Source organism: Siphateles boraxobius, unplaced genomic scaffold (assembly GCF_051911475.1).
Source record: "Siphateles boraxobius isolate OS27281-9 unplaced genomic scaffold, OSU_SipBor_1 1, whole genome shotgun sequence".
NCBI classification, from domain to species: Eukaryota; Metazoa; Chordata; class Actinopteri; order Cypriniformes; family Leuciscidae; genus Siphateles; species Siphateles boraxobius.
This window is the reverse complement of record NW_027508699.1, coordinates 8,362,670-8,386,523: the sequence shown is the minus strand read 5'-3', so window position 1 is coordinate 8,386,523 and position 23,854 is coordinate 8,362,670. Positions and strand designations below refer to the sequence as shown.

Below are 23,854 nucleotides of genomic sequence, written 5' to 3'. Positions count from 1 at the left end.
TGCCATATTACAGAAGTCTACTTATGCACATGCGCTGTGGCTACCTGACACCGAAAACATCCAAAAGATCTGGATAAGTAAGCAAGCTTTCTGGAGTTTCAAACATGCGTTAACGTATTGGCTCTTTGTTGCATGTGGGACTGCATACTGATTAAATAATCTGGTTTGTAAATAGAGCCTGTTTTTAATGCGTCCCTGTTTTTCCACGTCTGGATCTTATTGGGATTTGCTGATAACTTTTCCAGGTTTCCCCAGTTTAATATCCCACCACACCTCTCCCTCATGACCCTTTTCATATCCCACAATATCATGGGCCTTGTATCTCGGCATGGTTACTCTGAAGAGCACCTCTAAATTTTAGGCTTTGCTGAATAGATTTATAGAAGAATGTTGACAATTGCTCAAAAAGCATCCAGTGCTACCAGAGCTCTCCATCTGTGGCAAAGGCATCCAAATTTCCATCACATACTTGCTTGCACTGCTGCTGTAATAAATCTGAAATTCTGGAGCTGGCAAAATAAGCCCAGTATGGCTTGGTCCCATTGTAATGTCTTAAGCATGTTTTCTAGAGGGACTGCAGCAGCCCTGACGCTAGTTTGGCCATTGTGTGTCATGGAGATTAGCTGTGGACATGTTGGCTTTTGAAGTGGAGTCAAGGTTGCCAAAGAGCTGAAAATGAGGCTCATCTCTGCTAGACTCATCCGGTAGCCTAGCCGCTAAATGAGCACAGTGCACGTTCCGCTCTCCGATGGCCTTTATCACTAATGGACCAGCACGAATCACCCAGTCTGAAGCCATCAGATCCTCTCTATTAGCATGAATGCTCAAACCAGATCAGGCCAAATCTAAAACGAATGACCCTCACCTTGAATAAACATCATCCTCATAATGGTGTGGGAACATAATGCAAAAGTACGAATGAAAAGAAAATGAGATGGATATCTCTACAACTGTCTTGTTCACTAGCACTCTGGCTAACAGAGTGTGCGTAAAAAAATAAAAATAAAATAAAAAAAGTGTGACTGTGACTGCAGTTGAGTTAACAATACCATTATTTGGTATTATTTGGTATTATCTTTAAACAGATTTTTTTTTTTTTTAAATCCAAAACAAGTTTGTTTCTTTGGAACTAAACCCGTATGGCAGTTTTCAAATGTGAGGGAGAAAATATTTGAAATTGAGAGAAAAAAAAAAGTTTTACATTTTTAAATGAATCAATATGTTTAATGCAATGATTTTTAAAACACTAAATCTGATACTGTATGATTTTTTATTCTTCTTTCTAGAGACTGGTTGGAAATTATAAAATGAACTGTCTAATTATAGCTTTGTGTAAGCTACTAAGTAATAAAACTTCAGGTTTTATACAACAAACATTAAACATTAAGGGATGTAGAATCTGTTCATGCAGAATAAGAATAAGGCATTAATATGTGCTTTATAAGTACTAATAAACGGCCAATATCCTAGTAATATCGATGCTAATAAGCAAGTAGCTTATCATATTGATGAACTTTACATAGTTCAGTCAGGACCACTTTGATAATGAAATTTATCGACAATCTTTAAATTTGGCGAGAGGCTTTGGCTCTAAGGTGCTCGAGCTGCCATAATAGACAGCTTGAGATACATCCTTGAGACACAAATCCCCCAAGCCTTTTAATAAACAAATGTTTCTTAGCATATGTTTACAGAAGGAGATGCAATGATTACGTACATAGAGTTTCTATATAGAATCCACTGCTCTATTATGAAGATGCTAGGAGGTGAAGGGATGGAGGTGGGTGTAAATGTCTGTGCGACAGACTGCGGAGCATTCGTTGAATGAGCTTAAATACTATAGTTGATTAGAGTAGGTGGAGTAACAAATCAGCTGAGCGTCAGCTGATATTGTTAAGCGATCAGTGGTCTGCCTGAACTACGCTTGAATTCCATTCGATCACTCAAGCTCTATTTATTGAACCGAACTGAATAAACACTGAAAAGACTTAATGACAACTGAATAATGATTGTTCACTGTTGTCTTTTTAGAGCTGCTGTACAGCAGAATTGAAGTCTGCTTGCATCATTGAATGATTATTTTCCTGATGATCCCTGTAAAGCTGCTTTGAAACCATCTATATTGTATAAAGCACTATATAAATAAACTAAAGGTGACTTGACGTGTCATACTGCGTCAACATTTCTGAGCATTGATGTTCTAAACAGTGTATGGAGCTACAGTTACCATTCAGAAAAATAAATACTCACCTATATGTATGCCACTTAACGCCCCATAATCCACATCCTCTGGTCATAGAGTGAAAGCAGGGTGTAGAGAAAAAGGACAAAAGTGCACTCTAATCAAATAATGATAAATGTGAAATGAAGTCAGGGCAACCCTTAATCAAGAAGTGGTGAAAGAAAGGGGTAATTTGCAATGTTACTGTTTTTTACACATGATGTAAACAAAGACAAAAATACCAGCAAATTAGAGTTGGGTTACGGTTATGTGATTATGTGCTGAAAAGGATGAAAAATTACCTTCCATGTTGTCTGTTCAGTGTGAGTGAGAGGGCAAGAGGGAGAAAGGGAGAGAGAGTTGATCAGAAGTTGCACTCACAACTAAGAAATAGTTTTTAGAAAAAAATAGATTTTGACAATCTGTAGGAGTTTCTGATGTTGAGGAAATACATTTTCATTCTGAGATTACACCGACATAGCTGTTTGTCAAAGAAAGAAGTTCCACTTAAATATATCAAAAGGCTTAGCACTTCATTAATCAATCTTACTGTATCAATTTGTACCATCATGGTCGTAGAGTTATACGGCACCCTCACAGTTAGGTCACTGGTCAGCTCTAATCGACTGGCTGACTAGATACAACTTCCAGGAGAAAGAGCAAATGGGGTCCAATAAGCTTAAGCAGGTTTTAAAAAAATATTTAGTTAGTTAGTTTTATATTACATTATATTATAATATATTTCAGATAAATCTGCCCCTAAAAATAAAATATAATGTAATATAATATAATAATAATTTACCTATTGCTTTGTTTCACATTGCAGCTTTTAGGGTTAATCAAAGTTCATACTACATGAGATTATAGGAACATCACAGAGGGCATTCCTTTAAAAACTCTAAACAGCTCTCCTCATCTCTACTCTTTCATTTGGTGGCTTTCGGATGTAAACAACGAGATGACAAGGGTTTTTTGATGGATGTACAATAAATTGAAAAAAGAAAGGAAAATGAAATTATTTTGGAAGAGAACCTACATGCTTTTACTTCTCAAAAGAGACAAGGTGAGTACCATCAATCCAAAGCTCACAGTCTGTGTGTGTCATCGTCTTTAGAAGCCACAATGCTATGGGAACCAAGGGTCAAGACATGGACCTTCAGTTCAAATGTCCATCATGCTGTGGCCAGAGTGGATTTTCGGAATAGTAAATGCCATTTTTTGTGACCAAGCTCAACATGTCCAAACCATGTCCTCACCTGCGGTTCATTGGGGAATGATGTGTTTCATGCTTTTACAGAGCCAGTAAAAATGCTGGTTCTGTCTTGAGTTTAACATGTGGCATTTTGGTAACCTTCTGCTCCGACCCAAGCTCGGTGTTTGAGTGTGTTATAGGGGAGGCCGTAAAGTGACCTCGTCGATCATCGCCATGTGAGGACTCGGAGTCGCTGAGCAGCTGTCACTCTCCTCGCATCTAAACCACAGATGGAACTTTTATTGGGACGGCTGTTGCTTTGAACAGACCTACAATGGCTTTTCAAGATGAAATCAAACTGTTCCAGATCCAACTATTGGCTTCTCCCTTTTCCACCCCGCTTTTAATTCCCTCAACTATTTTTACAGCAGCTAAATGAAGACTTTGCACAATGACAACTGCATTTTTTGGGTGGACAGCATCACTGTGACTCTCACTGAACTGAGGAGAGTGTCCGCATATTGAGTTTTGATCTAGCTCCGATATAATGTTCAGGTATTACTCATTACCTGCATTACTCATTCCTTGATGTCATACTTGTTTATAGAGCCAAGCTGTAATAACAAATGCAGCATTTTATAAAATAGTTCAATAGCTACCGGGAGTTTGCCTGTGCAAATTTTAAGGAAAGATTTTTAGATGCAACTGAATTTCATTTGAATAACATTAATGGAAATATTAATATTCATGGGTTTTATATATATAACAGCCGTGCGCGAGTCTAGTTCAGGCGGACGAGTGATTTCTGACCTGACGTATGACGTAGGATGTAAAATTAACATAAGCTTAGGTGAAAGTATATAGCTGGGCAACAAACTCAAGCTTCTCTTCTCTTATATCGAAATCCTAATTTTTAGACTTCTAATTCGTGACCGGTGTTTTGTTTTGTTTTGTTTTGCTCTATCCTCTGTGCTTCCGCGTTTGTCAATACATCATGCATATTCATAGTTCACTCTTCCGACGGAACTAGACTCATCAAAAATGCAAAATTTGCATCAAAAATAAAATATTTGCATCAAAAATATTATTATTTTTTTTACAAAACTGCATTGCTTCGCTTCAGAAGGCCCTTATTACCTGGAGCTGTATGGATTACTTTTGATGGATGGATGAGCTTTTTTGGGCTTTAAAATCTCAGGCTCTACTCACTCCCATTATAAAGGTTGGAAGAGCCAGGAGATTTTTTGTTTATATAACTCCGATTGATTTTTGCTGAAAGAAAAACACACCTTGGGCGTGAGGGTGAGTAAATTATGAGATCATTTCATTTCATTTTTGGGTGAACTATCCCTTTAATAAAACATCCTGTTAACACATGCAGGAGGTCACCAGTGACCCCTTTCTATGTTTAGACTAATTTATAGTAATACATTTAACCAATGTATACTAATTAAATATCGACAAAATACACATCAAAAGATAATTCGAAAAATATTATTATATTACTACATAAATATAATGTATTTATTAATATTTTTGTCAAATTATATTTATTGCCTTACTGTAAAATAATATTCAATAATATAACAATAAAACTGAAAGAACAGCTTTGAGATTCTGTGTGTAGTTAGTAGACAATAGTTTTTTACTATGGTTTTTATTCCAAATCTGGAGAAGTGTCATGTTTCCTGACTTTCATGTCTTCCAACTCATCATCATCTTTACTTAGTCCATCCTGATGTCTTAAGCAATACAAGATGGACTAAGATTGTTCTGAACGGGGTGTCTGCAATCTTTCCGTAGCTCTGTATGAATGTGTTCACACATAGTAAAACATTTTTTAATATGTCCGGCAGAACCACTGTGAATCTGAGGAACAGCAGTTTCTCAGATTTTATCAGGTCATTTATTCAGCTCACGTCTCCAGGGAGCAGCTCCAGGAAGATGCCTGGCACCCTTAGACACGCTCTCATCTCTGACTAACACCACCAGTCTTTCTAGTGATCTTAAGTGTGACATCACTCCATTTCCACAATCATTTCTACATCACTCTCTAGTCTAACACAATGTAAAGGATGTTGAGTCTGTTCTTTGTTTATATATTTCATCCAGCAAGAGCTCAAAAATAAACAACACATGCTAGGCTTATAGGCTATTTATTGTGTTTGATGACTTATTTAATTTAGTTTCCCCTTTATTTCGATAGGTCACTTTAGACATTCTACTATACGTAACTTTGCAACTACACATCAACTAACTCTAATAAATTTGGAAATACATGTCAACTAACTGTTAGGGTTCGGGTTAGTAGAAAGTTAACTGTGGCAAGCAGAGCAAGGTCGAGAGCCGCAAAAGAATGGCGCGGTGTTGATTGATAATGAGCGTCACCTGCGTGCTGCAACGGCCTCGTATCTCACAGAGGAGCTACTGAAGTATAAGAGGAAAAGCAATGACAGTGAAGGACGAGAGAGGACCAGGCCTGGACTTTACATTATGTTTAGTTTATGTGTGTGCGGCAATTGTACGCGAGGAGCTGCCAATTCTACTTTCGTTTTGTGTTAATTTGATACTAAAGTTTTGAACGTTCACCGGTTCCCGCCTCCTCATGCTTCCTTCTGCTTTTCTCTCGCCTCGTCTGTCCTTACCACCAGATGCTGCGGCCGGCATGACTGGGGCCGAGAGCTGTGAGAACGGAGCGAGTCTCTCAAGGAGGAGCTCAGGGAGCATAAAAGGAGGAACGACGACAGTGAAGGACCAGAGAGGACCAGGCCTGGACTTTTTTACGTTGTGTTGTTTTCAAGACTGGAAAATTATGTTGGCATTAGTGGAATTGCATTACCATTGTTTAAATCATACTTATCTGACCGTTATCAGTTTGTAGCAGTAAATGAAGAGATGTCTTATCGATCAAAAGTTCAGTTTGGCGTACCACACGGTTCAGTCCTAGAACCGTTGCTGTTCACTCTGTACATGCTACCCTTAGGAGATATTATTAGGAAGCATGGCATTAGTTTTCACTATTCCACCCTGCGGACTGGACACCCCAGTGTTCTCCATATGCATCCCCCTCCGGGTCATATGTGTATTCTCTAAGCCCCCCACCCCCCTTAGGTTGGCATTATTTGCTTATTTCCTCTGAGATATGAGTTATGCTCCCAGTGTACCTTGGTATTCCTGTGTTAAGTAGGAGTCCTTCGTCCTGCCAGTCTCACGACAGGGAGCTCTTACTTACGCAGGACACTGGAAGACAGCTGTGAAGGTGGCTTGATTAGACTGGAACCCCCATTTGTCGTCACAACGGAACTCGTAGTGACAACGAAAGGGAACGTCTCGGTTACGTATGTAACCCTCGTTCACTGAGAAGGGAATGGAGACGTTCCGTCTTCTTGCCACTTCCACTGAGTTCAGTCTTGGCTCCTCAGCGAAGAAACATATCTGCATGTTGCCTCCTTTTAAACCCACGAGGTGGGGCAGAGTTGCGCCATGCAAATTCCGCAGACCCATGGCATTTCTTTTCCATTGGCTCGTTTTGTAATACTCGAAGTCGATGGGCTTTCTAAGCAAAACCCCATTCATCGTCACGACGGAACGTCTCCGTTCCCTACTCAGGGAACGAGGGTTTCATACGTAAGTGAGACGTTACTCTCACTAGGGCAGTTTCTGTGCTATGCTTAGTACGAAATCCTGACTGAAAACACTCATACAAGTTATTATTACTAAGGTGAGCATGGACCTGAGCTGCCACTGCTTTTTCAAGATTTTTTTTAATAAATGGAAGATTTGAGATGGGACGGAAATTATCTAGATTGTTAGGGTCTGCACCAAGTTTCTTAAGAACTGGAGTTATGGCAGCATTTTCAAAGATGATGGAACAATGCCGGAGGTAAGAGACACTTATATGAATAACATGAGTTATAAGAAAAGAAAGAGAAGGAAAATTGGCCTTTACTAAATGAGTTGGTGTAGGATCAAGTAAACACGTGGAAGAATTAGATTTGTAAATTATCTGAGAAATGTCTTCTTCGGAAGGCAAAGTGGAAAGAAGAGAGGAAGGAGAGGGGAAAATTAATTGAGACACTGTGTGGCGGACTACAGTAAGGGGCAGCCAAAGAGGCCAATTGTTGGTGATGGTAGTTATTTTGTCATTGAAGAAAGACATACATTTATGAGCAGTGCAGTACAGGTGTGCTCCCCGTGTGTCAGAAGGTTTCAGAATACGGTTTACAGTTGAGAACAGTGCTTTAGTATTACCATCTCAAGACTCAATTAAATGTGAATAAAAAAAAAATTTGGCAGCATAAAGAGCATCTTTATAAAGACAAACATGTTCACTATACAGCTCTCTATGTATCATAAGTCCAGTTCGTTTATAAAGGCGTTCCAATCGCCGGCCTCTGATTTTGAGCTGTCGAAGTTCAGGAGTAAACCACGGCACAGAGTGAGTGAATGATACAGTCCGAGTTTTAAGAGGTGCAAGAGTGTCAAGGAGCTGCTGTAGTTCAAAGTTTTAAAAGGAAACCAAAATGTCACGAGAAGTGAGATGGTCACTGAGTGGAAGATCAGTAATCGCAGCAGTCAAAACTGAGGGGTCAATCTTTTTTATATTCTGAAATGTCATTATGCGATTTTGTTTGGATTTAGAGAGTGTAACATTAGCACTAAAAGAAAGCAATGTATGATCAGATATGGGTATTACATCTGCAGTACAGTCCAGAGGTGTAGCACCTGAACAGCAGACAAGGTCCAGAGTGTGGCCTTTAGAGTGAGTTGGAAAGTCCATATATTGCTGAAGACCAAAACTGTCTAAGCAAGAATTGAAATCCCTTGTGAGTGGGTTATTGGCAGTATCCACATGAATGTTAAAATCACCCAGAATAATAAGATTGGGTGATAAGGTACACAGATAGGTTAAAAATGCACAAAATTAATTTATGAATGTATTACAGTATTTCGGTGCCCGATAAATAACAGCTAATACTGTAGGTGTTGGACTGCTGATAAGTAAAGCAGCAGATTCAAAGGAAGCATACATTTGTACAGACAGCAGAAATGCTTTATAGATTGTGTTGTGAAGTATCACGAGACCTCCCCCATGTCGATACAGATTGTGAAATGTAAGCAAACCCAGGAGGACATCCGTTATTCAACTCTAGGAAGTCATTTTCTTGCTGCCAGGTCTCAACTTATGATTGTCGATAATGTCGCTGATGAGGAGACCCTTGTTGGAAAGTGAATGGATGTTGAGAAGTCCAACTTTGAGCTCATTTCCACCGAGCGAAGAGCTGGTCGATCTGGATACGTTAGTTAGCACGCTCTGGTCAACAGTCCGTCGTGTTTTCCTTGCTGCTCGGGGAGCCGAGGTCCAGAATGATCTTATAGCCTTCGGGCCCTATCTTGCACCCAGCGCAATTGACTTTGTACACCGATGCATGTATCATTCCTATTTTGCACCCGACGCACAGCAGACTTCCACAGACACGCATCGGTAAATTAGGGAAAGAACTTGCGGTCCCGGGGGCGGTTCAGCGAAAAAGAAGAGGCGTGTTCCAGCGCAAACGTTCCCTGGTGCTATTTTGCAGTTTAAGAAAACAATTCCGCCACAGACCATGAAAAACCTAGTCTAAAGTCAGTGGCGCGTTATTCAGATGCTATTTTAAGGGCGCTTGCTTGGCCATAATGTAGCGTGTGCATACACTTTGTTTCTCTCATTTACACAGACGCAGCGGTTCCCATTTTTGCAAACCATACATAATTACAAGGAAAAATATTACCAAACGAGGAAAATCATTGTGGTGTCCATGAAGATGTGAAAAAATAGGCATAAATCTAGCTTAAACATTTACCCAAATTATTACACGCCTGTTTAACCGAAGCAAATTTGGGTGGGTTTCTCCCATCCCCATACAATGTCACTTCTCTGTCTTTTACGGCCCTGACGAGAACGTCAGTCTCCTCTGCTGTGAACCGCTCCTGGCGTGCGCCTGGCAAATCCGCCATCATAATAGCAATCCGCCAAGTAGAGACCTGCACTCCCACGGGATTACCACGGGACCCGCGGGACCCAGCGCAACCGAGTGCGGCGCGGGACAATATTTGATGGGTGAATGCGGGTGCGGGCGGCAAGATATTATTGTGTGCGGGTTGCGGGAAAATAAAATTATTTGCGGGAAATATAGAACAAAATAAAATAACTAGAAACAAATAAACCGTTATTTATCTAATGCATAAGAAACAAGTATAACTAAAATAAAAACGATTTACAGGCACAAGGTCGGAAGCTAACTCTCGCGTGGTTCTTAGGCGCAGAACAGCCAAGCCTACCACACAGAGGCAAAATGTCTGCACCGCATGACTCAGGTGGATCGTTCAGTGCTACAGATATTAGTTCGTTATTAAAGAAAGGAACATGCAAAACTACAAAACCAAACAAAGGATAATCTGAGATTTGGAAATGTTTTTCAGTAGTATGCGACAGCGATGGAAAGCACCTTCCTTTTGCGAGCTGTGACAAATGCTGCAAAATACTCACATACAGCGGGCACAAGTCTGGAACTTCAGGTCTGAAGCGTCATGTGTGCACCGTTTTGAAAGGCCAAACTTCCCTGACGTTTACGGCAAGTCAGTCGAAAGTGTCAAGAAATCCAGGTTTATTATTATTATATAATTTATTAGGCTATACTATCATTATTATGGTATATTTTTATTTATTTACATTTCTTACTTTTTTTTTTACTGTATTTCTATGTTCTAACTTCATGTTCATCCATTGAATTAAACAAAAATAAAACGAAACATTTGTTTATTTTCCGTTTCTTTTTTTAAAATTTATATTCAACAAGGGAGCAAGAAAGAAAAAATAACAGAGTAGCAAACAGAATATGCAATGTATTTTTAAAAAAAACTACTTATACGTTTACCCGCGGGATTTTGTGGGCGGGAGCGGGAGAAAATAACATATTTTTGCGGGAGCAGGACAAAATCTTGCGGGAGCGGGCGGGAAAAATCCGTCCCGCGCAGGTCTCTACCGCCAAGGAACAAATGCGCCTGCTTTTAAAGGGAATGTGAGATGACGCTCTGATTGGCTTATTTCCCGTTACGCCCAAACCACACTTATGAGTAATTTATCTACTTCATACCAACCCATTTTAGATTTGCATTGGGAGCAAGAGTAATTTATCACGCCGGTATAATAGCAACAGTGCCCGAGATCCGCCGTCAAAGTTACTTGCGTTTTGCGTTTGACACTTGTGTTTCAGATCGTTAAAATAGGGCCCTTCAAGCCATCGTACCTAAAACCCCGACAAGACCCGCGATGGATGTATTTCGGACGGGGGCGATGAACAATATCCTGATAGGGGTAGAAGGGAGAGGCTCGGCAGAGTAGCACCGCAGCCGGTGAAGTTCGGTCGATGAATACACAAACAGCGAAGTCGTTGAGTGGAACAATGACGATAAAACAATCCAGACAATCCAGAAAATGGTGACACATGAGAAAGGATGGTAAGTCCACATCATGTCAGTCGACTGCAGAGTTAAGCAGAGATAGAGAATGGTAGAATAAAATACAAGAGTTGTTGTATGTCTTGCACACACCCAGTCTATTTTTCTTCATTAGTATCTGAGAGGTAAATTTGGTGAAAGGCAGCTCTTCAAATGCAATTATATGGGCGATAGCTCCTTCCATTCTTTCTCATGTAGACAACAGGTTAAATAAAAATATCAGGATTATGTGATTTAGTGGATACAGGGTTCCCAGTCTTCTTCAGCGATCATTTTCCAGGACTTTCCCAGGACATTTTCAATTTTACTATGGCGGGAATCAAAGACAAGGATCACGTGCTAAAGTGATATATTGCTCTCTAATCCTGAATCCGAAATCACCCCATATACCCTCAGATAGGGCGCTATTTGAGGGGACAGCCATTTTGTAGTGCTGTCTGAAACCATAGTGGACGTTACTGAGTGCACTCATTCAATCCCACATTGCACTGCAATAACGAGTGTACAACCGATATACGCTCAACAGCCGTCCAAATTCACTCACTCGTTTTCATTCACTCCTTCAAGTGAACAGTATTAGTGGACAAATATAGGGAATAGTGAATGAGGGTTGAGGGGGTGATTTCGAATTCAGCCTAAGTCTTTAAAAGGCGTACAGTTTATTATCATGACTTAAAATCAGTTTTTAATATGAGCTCTTAATCATAGATTATGACTATGAAAGCTTGTTATCGCCACAGAATTAAAAAAAAGGTAATTGTGACTTTTTATTTAGCAATTCTGACTTTTTTTCTTGCAATTGCGAGTTTACATAATTGTGATATAAACTCGCAACTGCAAGATATAAAGTCAGAATTGCAAGATATGAGGCCCTATTTTAACGATCTAAGAGCATGGTCTAAAGCGCAGGTTCACTTCTGAATCCACTTTTGCTAGTTTAACATCAGGTAAAATGGTCGGCGCTCTCGGCGCAAGGGTTGTACCTATTCTCTTAATGAGTAATGGGTGTGTTTTAGGCATAACGTGCAATAAACCAATCAGAGTCTCATCTCCCATTCCCTTTAAAAGCCAGTTGCGCTCGCGCCATGGCGGATTCGCTATTTACATTACCTAATTTGCAAGCAAAAAAACTGAACACTTCTCCAGAGAGGAATCCTTTTATTTTTAATATTTAAAAATGTCTTCTGTGCTGCTGCCTTTTGTGTTTAAGCCCTTTAAATAATAATAAAAAACTGTGAGATAAAAAGTTGCAATTACTGTTTTCATTTTTTATTCAGTGGCAAACACAAGTCTATAGTTTATTGCCATGACTTAACTATAAAATCATTTTTTAAAATGAGCTCTTAATCATACATTATGACAAATTGTTCTTGTTACCAGTGTCAATATAGCAAAAAATATTGGAACGATTTGAATGTTTTATTTAGTCCGTAACTTTTTTGGGTTAAAAATTATACAAAATACATTTTTGAGCAAGTAGATAACCAGCCAGTGTTCAAAACTATCTGCTCGCAGTAGCTCAATTCAAAACTGTAATAATGTTTTTAATTCCAGTGGTACTGGTGGATTTCCACAGGAAATTCGAGCATGTCTCTGCGTCATTACGTCACATCTAAAGAAGGTGTCTCGGCTAGTATGCTATATTGTATGTGAGGTTTGAGCAATATACTAATTGTTTTTGGGCAGTTATAATCTCTTTGTTCTCTGCTAAAGAAAAACTGAAGGACTTTCAAAAAAATTATTTTCCAGGACAACAACAAGGAACACCAACAATTTCCAGGAAATGTTTTCATTTTCTCTAATTTTCCATGTGTTTTCCATGACTGTGAAGTTTATCAGCGATTTTCCAGGTTTTCCATGACGAGTGGGAACCCTGGGATATATTTACCAAAATGCACCTTTCTATATTTATTTGTCTAGCTGACTAACGAGTTTATAAGTATTGAATGGCTTTCTGAGGTACATTTGACATTACGTGACATAATTGTTCTTAAGCAGTTTCATACAAGCTCCTTCGAAGGTCAAATTGCTGATTGAGCAATCTTTCAGGCCATATTAAACAGCACCAAAACGACATTTATTGCATGTATTTTGTGATAAAATTTACACAGAATTTGAAAGCTGAAAGTGTGTTTATTGTTTACTAAAATCAAAAGTGTTAAAACACATCAAAAGTGACATATTAAAGGTGTCATTTAAGTACAAATCTTACTGCGATTATGAATGGCTGTTGGAGTTTAGCTACTTTCTGTGTACGAAATAGACACTGCCTTTCTGGACTTTTGGATGTTCATTCATTGACACAACTCCGTCGTTTTCTTTCTCAGTGAGTAACTCAGTGAGGTTTTTTTTACTGCAAAATCACAACATGTAAATTTATATTGTCGCCAGTGGCGATCTCAGCAAAAATATCACTCGCAAATTAATATTCAGCCTATTAGAAACACATGTCAAGCGAATAAAAAATGTATTGGACTTCCCAATGCACTAAGCTCTAGCAGTTTTCCTCTTAATGAGACATCTGACATGATTTCTCAATGAAGGCTCAGAAAAACTGCATAATGAGGGTACAAATTAAAGGTACACCCTACTGCCTTGCCGGGCTAAAGTCTGCTAGTGCACATCAAATGCACCATTTTGGACAGGGCTAGAGAGAGTGGATATTTTTAGCATTTAAATTTTTCAAATAATGTTTTATCTGCATGTTGTTTTAATACAGCTCTGTCAAGTAAATGTCAGTGATTTCTGAGCTTACCGCCGAATGCCTTCGACACTCTGGGTGGGTGAAACAGAACTTCAGGCCTCTGTAAAGTAACTCTCCTGTAGGAAAAACATTAAAACTATGCTAAAAACACAGTTAGCCCCAGTTAATTTCTCATAAATATTGTAAAGCTGTCTATTTAAAGTCAGATGCAGTTCAATCTCGCATAGTCAAAACATAGTTTCACAAAAAACAAACAAAAAAAATACAAGTTATGGATATAGAATTCGTGATCTGCACGTCTAAAAGTAATAAATACAGACTATTTCACAGACAAACTCTCTTTTACAGTTCTGCTCATTGATATCAAGTTTATTTGTAACTAAGTTTCTCAAACAGAAAGATTCAATTTCACTAATCTGGCAAACTATTCAAATGCACATAAATCAACTAGCTTTTAAATATGATTTTGGGCCGTATTAGACGGTCAGTGAACGGACTGTGGTAAACGTGTCATCTAAGGCTGAGACTAGATCAAGTTATTGCCTATAGTAAACCTTTCAATGATGTCACTGTCATGTCATCAGTTGAAAGACACACAAATAATAAAATCTCAGCTGGCTGATAGATTCCCATTGTCTTTCCAGGCACCGAAGTGTCCAGACAAAAATGTTGATGAGATTGATTGTTTTTCTTACAAGATTTAAAGTTTGACTAAGGGAGTGTCAGACTGAGTTGCCATTGACTGTGTCTAATTCAACATTGGGAACATGATGACAGGATCTGAGTCTGACTGACAACATCTGTGTATGACTCTGACAACAAAAGGATTTAGTTTCTTCAGTCTAGACTTGGAGTGAAACTTTGCAACAGTCTGATTATGAAAGTTTTCTTACCTTTCCTGAAGCTGTCTTGAGGGAATCAATCCAGCCCTGAGGTTGGCGTCACCGTGCCGTCTGGCCTGCCACCAGGTGTCATCTTCTTGGCTTACAATCTGCAACACATCTCCTCTCCAGAATTCCAACCCGGCGTCTTTGCATGGAATAGCGGGATCTGCTTGGGGATCATAGTCAAAAAGTGCCCTCACAAAGATCTGCAACAATCCACAAACACATGTTGATGTCACCAATTTTGGCATAAATTATCTGGAGTGTAAAATGCAATGCAGAAAATGTCTCTGTAAGCTTTGATTTTCATCAAGGGACCTTGGTTTCTATGGTCTCCGGCTCTTCTTTGGTGCCTGGGATGACTTTGAAGGTCACTGCTCCTTCTGAATGGGCCTGGAGGATTTGATAAGGACATACAGGCTCAAGAAAAGCTTACAAGGTTTAGATTGAATAACACTTACTTCTACTGGTCAAAAGTTTGGAATAATTAAGATTCTTTTAATGTTTTTGAAAGAAGTCAAGTAAAGTCACCTTTATTTATATAGCGCTTTGTACAGTACAAATTGTTGCAAAGCAGCTTTACAGAGATAACAGGAAAATATTCCTCTTATGCTTATCAAGACTGTCTTTATTTAAAAACACAGTAAAAATATGAATATTGTGTATATAAAATGTAAAAATTGTAAATAATATTGATACAATTTTAAATAACAATATATTTTAAAATGTAATTTATTCCTGTGATGGCAAAGCTGAATTTTCAGCATCATTACATAGCCTTTAGTGTCACATGATCCTTCAGGAATCACTCTTATATGCTCATATGGCAATTATTTATTACCAATTATTATTGGTGCTTAATTATTAATATGGTTATAAAATGGTTATTATTGTTATACATTTTCTGTTGCTTAATATTTTTGTGGAAGGCGTGATACCTTTTTTCAGTATTCTTTGACGAGAGTTGAATAAATAAAAATATTTGAAATAGAAATCTTTTGAAACATTATGAATGACTTGTGAGATGACTGTCCCTTTTGATTAAAAATATTATTATTAATATTCTTTTTTTACCTACCAATCAAAAGTGTGGGGTATAACAGTTTCCACAAAAATATTAAGCATCAAAACATTCAAACAAAACATTAATGATTGGCATATATGATTTCTGAAAAAATTATAATTATTGCAAACTTTTGACTAGTAGTGTATAAACAAAGATAGAATACAAATTTAATTGTTAGGCTCCAGAAAACCCTCAAACACAAATGCACACCACATCAAATTAAAGCACAGACACACCAAATGCCCAAACACATTCAAGCATGCAACTTAGACTAACATTAGTTTCTATTCTGGATATTGCTGGTCTAGCCAGTTTAGCCGTGTTGACCAAGAGAGGTTTGCTGGTTAAGCTAATTAAGAAGCCTAAAGGGGACTCCAGCACACTAGCATCCCATGCGGAGGACCAGCATCCGAACACGCTGGCGACTGACAAGCAATGCGTACTAGTATGGGAATGATCTCCTCTGGGTTCTTGTCCTCCACTGGAACTCCATTGACTTCCTTGAGTTTGTCACCTTCATGAATTAGACCTGTAGCATCCACCAATGAAGCAATGAGAAGAAAGAATCAGCCGAATGAATTACGTTGGATATTGTGAGGTGAATTCAGTTATTTCAGTACAAAGCCTTGTGTGTCTTATTCACTAACCACTCACAATCCAGCTTCAGGAACTATAAGCATAACTATAACTAAAACATGTTTGGGGCGTGTATTACACTGTTGTCTTATGTGCATAATTTCTTTAGCATTCAAAATTCCCTTAAATAAGCAAGACTTTTGAGTGTCTTTTTAGCCTGTATTTAGTTAAGTTTCAGGGTTTTTTTTTTTTTATTTACATGACGTACTGTATATTATAAATGTATTTAAATTTAAGTTACATGTTTTACTCGCTTTTTGTCTTAGTTTTGGTTTATGATAATAACCTTGCAGTAGAGGATTTAAAGTTGCAATGTGATTAAAGTAGAATCCAAGAGAAACAGAATGGAGGCAGATTTTGAAAGAAAGGGGCGGGATTTAAGCTGACTAAATGATTGGAAAGTCCAGCATGCATCACTAGAAAAAAGTCTGTCATTTCAGTGGAAGTTTGAGTTATGACATTTTGATTAAATATTACAAAATTGTTTACAATAAGATGGCAAATGTCCATTTCAGGTCGACATAAAGGGTTATTTTATGCCATTAATCTATACACAAATTTAGTTTGTAATTATAAGAGTGTTGATCAAGAACACAATGGTGAAAGAGGTTATAATATTAATACATTTAAAGTGGATCTCACCACTCCGATCAGCAGCTCCTCCTCTCAGGACCCGAGCTACAACTATGGCACCAGTGGACTCCTCTCTCTTTATGGTGGCTCCCTGGAACATAGAAATGTTTGTCGACGGTCCGTAGGCTGACATTCAGAAATACAAGTCTAAGGTTTTAAAATTCATTCAAAGCAAAATGACTGTAAAGCACAAGTTCATATATCTAGAGGGACCAATTTTTAGCAAACAATCCCAGTTTGCCTTGTAAATATCAATATGTGACTGTCAGGATAAGTCCAAGTAGAAATCTGGACAGAAATGTCTTTATACAGGGCAATACAGGTGTGAATATCACAATAGGAATCTTAAACATGTTATGCAGTGGGAGCTGAGTGTTAAATGTTCCATGAAACCATGACGAACAAGTCAAACTTAATGAGGAAAACTCTATTCGCGAAAGCTCAAATTAAGACAAAAAAAGCTTTTGTTTAAATCACACAGCTTGCTGACATATGTCAAACATCAGATATGTCTCAGATATCAGATATGTCTTTCCTTCATTTGTCTGAATGGGGAAAAAATCAGCAGCCAGTGAAATTAATCTTTCAGGTTCATTAGATCTAAACACACATCAGATTTCACCTTTATAAATTATAGTTTTGCTTCAAGTCCATTTTCATTAGCACCATCTCACATTGCTTAGAGAGAAAAATCATTTCTATTGTCACATGCCTCATCTCCCAGGACAATCAATACACCAACCATTGCCACCACACCACATGCAGCTGCACTAATACTGTATAGGTTGAACTCTCCAAAACATATCAACAACTTGCAGAGGTCCTGAAATAAACTAGTCCAAACTATGGTTAAAAGAACATTTTAGTCCTCAAAGGGCCTCTGACATGACCCGTTTCAGGAGACCAAGCTTTAACAAGCCTGTTTAGAAGCAGGCAATGATGGCAATCAAGCCACATGGGACACTGATACAGGAGTTAGGAGGCCCTGCATAGTTCCTTAACCACAGAAGCCAAAATGGCCTGTAATCCTTAATCACAGGGCTCAGGTCCCCTATTAGAAGCACAAAAAGATCTCAGGATTGTGGAGAACTTTCTAGTTCCTTCACATCCTTTTTAAATAGAACATGGAAAAGCCAGGACCCAGTGTTTATAGCTCACTACCCATGGTGCAGAGGAAACAGATGGGTCCAGGACTGTGCCTCTTTAATATTGGTCTACTCCAAGACAAAACGATCATATTTAAGGTTAATGGTTTAATCACTGATCGCTAACCCCATCTGCATGGTCTGAAAACCACAGACTTGGCAACACTGATTAGATCACTATTCGCAAAGAAATTGAGAAACAAACCACTGAAATAATACAAAAAAAGAAAGTGTAGATAGATACCATTCAAAAGTTTGGGGTCAGTAGATTATTATTATTATTTTCTCATGTTACTCAATCAAAAATACAGTGAAAACTGTAATGTTTAAAAATTATATATATATATATATATATATATATATATATATATATATATATATATAGTTTTTTAAAAATAAAATTGTGTATTTATTTATTTTAAAATATTGTAAAATGTAATTTATTCCTGTGATGGCAAAGCTTATTTTTCAGTATCATTACTCAGTGTCTCATGATCCTTCATTCTGAAATGCTGATCTAGTGATCAAGAAACATTTATTATTTACACTTATAATTATCGATGTTGAAAATAGTTGTGGAGCTTAATATTTTTGTGGAAACTATGATGCACTTTTGTTCAGGATTCAAATATGAATAGAAAGTTCAAAAGAACAGCATTTATTTGAATTTTGTTTTTTGAAGCGTAAAAGTCTTTACTCTCACTTATGATCGATTTTATTGCTGAATAAAAGTATTCATTTATTTTAAAAATTCTTTTGAATGGTATATAGTGTATATAATTAGGTAAGGCAGATATATACAGACAGATTTTTATTTGATGGAACTGCATCTATTTGTTCACTTCAGACTTCTAGAATATTTGTGTATTTGACTGTTGCCTGATTAATTCATCATAGACTATTCCATTCTAATCACAATCATGGTAGACAACAGATGAAAAAAAAAACATTGAGTCTAGTGAGCGGATGGCAAGGAGGGACTCTTCGTCACGGTCGTACCAAAAACTGATGATGCTCTTTGCGTTCATTCTCTGCAATTCATAAAGCCTCATTCACATGGCTGCCTCCTTCAGCATTATTCGCCAGATGTTATAGACAAAAGGAGTAGTAATGGAGAAAATCGCCATTTTACAAGCTATGCATTGTGAATGGGAATATAGCCACATTGTGCGTCAGAAGTAGAAGGATAACCCACAATAAAAAGATAAAACTTGTTTGAGAGGGTTCAATCTGAAGTCATGCGTTTTACATGCAGAGTGCTGTACAGTGTTTCCTATTTGTATTCAAAGCATCCCATTTAACTAACACAATTGTAAGTCCAGATGGTTTTGTTCAGTGATGGAAAATATGATTCTGGAGGTAGAGTTGAGGGCAAAACTGATCCAGGTTGCAATTTGATACTCTAGCATTATAGGATAATCCAAATCTTCCCTCTAAATGCTGGCCGTATTAGTGTTCTGCTGATTACAATAAAAACAATTCAGCGAAGTAATCAATTTCAGTTGATTTCAATTGATTCCTGATCAATTTCAGAGCCATGACCAAACGTGAGGAATGGAAAGTTAACCTACGGATGATTTTAAAACAATAATCTTCAAAAATGAGTTTTTAAAGGTATCTGATAGTTGACAGGGTTGAAGGGAGTCCAATGTACTTTATATTTCAAGCTGAAGCAGATCTCAGATTGAATTAACTGCTGAGCTTCTGCTAATGTAACCTTTTTTAAACCAGCATGATATAAATGGACTACAGGTATATTCTTATGTTTTACCCATGTTATCCAGAGGGACCTACCAGTGGCTCCTGGTTTTTCATCAGGCATACAATCTTGATCGAATCTTCCTCTTTCTCATCGTTATCAGGCAGAGGCGGCAACCGAGGGTCAAACTCTTTCTGGGCCACCATGTCATGCACTGAGAGAAAAGCCTGAAGAGGAGAATGAGAGCACATGTATGAAATTGTCTGGTTGGGAATTCGGTTAGCAGTATTTATATTGGATAATGTTGGGGGAAATGTATTTATTTTTACAATTTTATAATTTTATCTAACATTACTATAATAGTGGGTCCAATATTTTGCCGATAACAGTTTATATAATTTGCTTTAATACAAAGACAATATAAAAAAACTTTGTTTTTTACAATACTGTCTTTATATTTTTAAATTATTCATAGATTTATGTTACGAAATGGTCTTTATATATAAAAATATATGTGCCTTCATATTTTAAGAAAGGCACCCATGAAATAAATGCATATTTTGGGGGTCAAAATACATAATTTATGGAGTTTGAAAATACCTATTTAGTTGTAATTACAAAAAAAAAAAGCATAATGACATGACTGACCAATCAGAATCAAGTATAGCAGATAGCAAGAATTGAAGAAAGATTAAGTTATCCTTTACAATAGCGTTTAAAAGATAGTGGTCAGTATTTTTTTTTTTTTTTTTTTTTTTTTTACGAAATTAATAGCATTTGAGCATAAGATACTTCTTTCAAAAACATTTAAAACAATCTCACAGACCTCAAACCTTTGAATACATCCAGGGTAAAAAATATTCTCAGCAAATCAAGAAAGTCAACAATCAACACTGTTGATTGGTCTTCTCACTTGGCCTGATAAAATATCTTTCCACGCTGAATATCACCTCACTGAGGCAACCCAGTTTTGCCTTATAAAATGTGAGAGCCAAACAAACGATCCAAGAAGCAACATATCATTAGACCAATCACAAATAAAGCTGTCAGGTAAAACTCCTGAACTCCATAAACTTAATGTGTGGGTCTGATTTGTAACAGCTCTAAAGGTGAATTTTCTTTCTTTTTATGTCCAGTTCATGCTTGATGTCAGAGAGTAATGTACATATTCGATATTTCATCAGTTGTATATAATCATCTGCTCCAAAAGAAAAATATGCAAGCCTACAATAGACAACTCGTGAAAAGAAAAAAATACTCATAACTTGGATTGATTTTACACCAAATACTATTAATGTACTTTATCTAATGACACCAGCCCACCATAAAAGCTAGGACTACTTTTATCTGCTTCTGTTTTTAGTCAGTCAGATATGTCAATACACCTTTGTTGTGATCTTGACCAAATCTTGACCCACATGTACTTTCTCTTCTCACCTGTACATGAGGTTTAGAGAGCCAGTGTAACAACTCTGTTGTCTCTGGGCTGGTGACAACGCCACGCAACTCTTCCGCCAACTGGAACGAAACATGAAAAACAACAAAATTTAATAATGCCTATATGTTATAACAGGCAAAAGTCTCTGACCATCCCTTTTGGCTTATTGTTTATGCTCAAGTATCATGAACCGATCTGGTAAGAGTTTGCTTTGGCAATGCTTGGTGGTCTGGTTCAATCTATCCCAACCCACTTGACAATCCTATGCAAGTGTTTACATAGCAGGTCAAAAAGCCACAGAACCATGAGCCCTGGAGAAATAACTGTTTCTGTTGTGGTTCAGCCAAGCAAAAAACAACGAGACTGAATGTGGTTGTGAGTAACACCGGACCTGACGTTAAACATACATTAAATCTCCAAAACTGAAATTTTACACTGAGCTGCAACGTAAGGAAAATGCTTTTAACGGCTTAATGCTCCAAAATGTCCTCCTCGTTTTCAGTCTGAGAGAAGATGGAAATCGATATCACTTCAAAACCACTCTTGCCTTAATGAAATGCAGCGTGCAGTCAAAGCTGGAGATAATCTTTGTTTTAAGAGTCTCTGCAGAATTGAGTTGATAAAGACAGGGCTGATTGTTTTTGCAAGATGTGCAAGGAAGAGGAAAAAAATTGTTTCATAGGCTAATAGAAATTTGAACACTGTTAAAGGGAGATAATTGTAATGAAGAAAGAAAGAGGTTAAAGTGTAATCCAACTGATAACTTGGTAAATGGTAACGTTAATGATTTTGCTATTTTTACTTTACAGGGCAGAAAAATTCACGTTTTTTAATTCTTTTTTTCTGTGAGCCTTGTTGAGCTAGTAGTTTTTTTTATTTTTGTGTCGGAATACTGTGTTGGTTTGAAATCATAAAGATTTTGAATGTTTTTGAAAATTTCAAAACTGTATTTTGGCTGCTTTTACTTGATCAAACTTACAGTAAAAACCAAATCAGCATATTAGAATGATTTCTGAACGATCATGTGACACTGAAGACTGAAGTAATGATGCTGAAAATTCAGCCTTTTTGAAATAAAATGATGGTGCAAAAATTACTGATTCGCATGATGCTTCCAAGACTATCAAATGGAAACATGAACTTATGGGAGCATCCAATGACAACTGGATCTAAGTCTTCAGATGACACAGAATACTTGAGATGTCTTCTTATTGATGAGTGCAGCTTTCTCTTTTTTTCAGATTCATAAGCAGAGTCAACAGTAACCCATTATTAATGTTGAATTACTCCAAAACACTGGTTTAGTCTCCCAAGGTGAGTCTCACAAAGCAGGTTGAGGAAACTCACAATTGACTAATGATTTGATCCTGATTTATCAGATCAGTTAACTATGATTAACCATAATGAGTGTTTCACATGAAGTATGACATTTACGAAACAGAATCATGTAAAACATCATGTAAAACAGAAATAAGTCGGTGTGATTAAATTCTCATCTGATGAATGTACATTTTAATGTAAATTAAAATGCTTACAAATGTTGTTAAACTTTCAATTCATACATGATGATGCAGTTCTTGAAAATATAGAAATGTCATTAAACTTCATGTAGTACCTTATGGACTTATTTGTTTATATTTACAAATGTACAAATCCAAAAAGGTAGCTATGATTGATCTGGATTCAACAGAAAATTTTACAAAATAAGAATGACTGGTCTTACTTTATATTAGGTGTCTTTAATATGTACTTATGTATGTACTCATGACAAAATTATAATAATAATAATTAGATACAATTAACTTATTGTGTTCATGTACTATTCCAAAACACTCAGGTCTGGTGTATGGGTAGGTTTAAGGGTTGGTTAAGGGGTCAACAGTGCACAGTGGCACTGTTACATTGTTTCGATATATGTATTTTCTTGAAAAACAAAAAACAATTATCCTGTTGATGTATGATTCAAGGAATATCATCTGTTTAAAGATATAGTATACTAAGTGTTGAGGCAATAAAAAGATGTTTTGCACTTAAATTACACCACGTGTCGTTGTTGTCTTTAGCACAAACCTTTATTACACAAACCATGTTACAGCTAAAAGTCCAATGCACATAAAGGTATATGATTAGTAAACATTTATAAACATTAACAAATAATGAACAGTTTCAACTTTAGATTGGGTTCTGCAAAAAAAATTAACAAATAATTAATAAATAATTTGTAAAGATCTGTAAAAAGTGAATTCAGGTAATTTGGGACACTTTTGCCATTAAAATGGCTGCCCATAAAGTTACTAAATGATTAGTAAAGGTATGCAGGGTTTTCTGATGATTACAGTGGGAGCTCTTCCACCGGGTTGTGGAGCTTCCGGCTGTGGTTGCTGGGCCTTCTCATGAAGGCCCCAATATCTCATTCAGGGTTTCTGCGGAAGACCGGACGTCGATCTCTGCATCGAAGGGTGGGCTAGAGTCTTCTGGGGATGAAGATTTGGCTGCGCTGCCCTCTTCGGGGAGAGTAAGGTTGTTTGAGTCCAACCTGGAGCTAACTGCAATGCTTTCCAACCCTCCACTGTGTCCTGAACCTTCTCCTCTTCCCGGAAGTGCACAAGGAGGTCACAAAGTCATGGATGGAATCTTTTTCTGCCAGAAACCGCTCAGCTGCATCCGCTCTCACTACTCTTGAGGGCAGGGCGCTCAAAATGTACGTGGAGATCCCACAGGTGGAGTGTGGATTTG

At 37.5% G+C, this 23,854-nt stretch overlaps 1 protein-coding gene across 5 annotated transcripts in view; it reads right to left on the bottom strand.

Annotated features, from left to right (window-relative positions):
* mpp7b (MAGUK p55 scaffold protein 7b) overlaps positions 1–23,854 on the bottom strand; it is a 73,541-nt gene that overhangs the window by 41,224 nt on the left and 8,463 nt on the right. For 4 of the 5 annotated variants that reach the window (XM_077198129.1, XM_077198037.1, XM_077198211.1 and 1 more), the window contains 7 exons: positions 21,118–21,198; positions 19,776–19,907; positions 16,846–16,927; positions 16,011–16,096; positions 14,820–14,894; positions 14,511–14,707; positions 13,669–13,733 (listed from right to left, as the gene is read on the bottom strand). In XM_077198129.1, coding sequence (XP_077054244.1) covers positions 13,669–13,733; positions 14,511–14,707; positions 14,820–14,894; positions 16,011–16,096; positions 16,846–16,927; positions 19,776–19,907; positions 21,118–21,198 — 718 coding nt within the window. The remainder of the gene's footprint in view (positions 1–13,668; positions 13,734–14,510; positions 14,708–14,819; positions 14,895–16,010; positions 16,097–16,845; positions 16,928–19,775; positions 19,908–21,117; positions 21,199–23,854) is intronic. The other variant, XM_077198299.1, reaches the window with a different exon arrangement.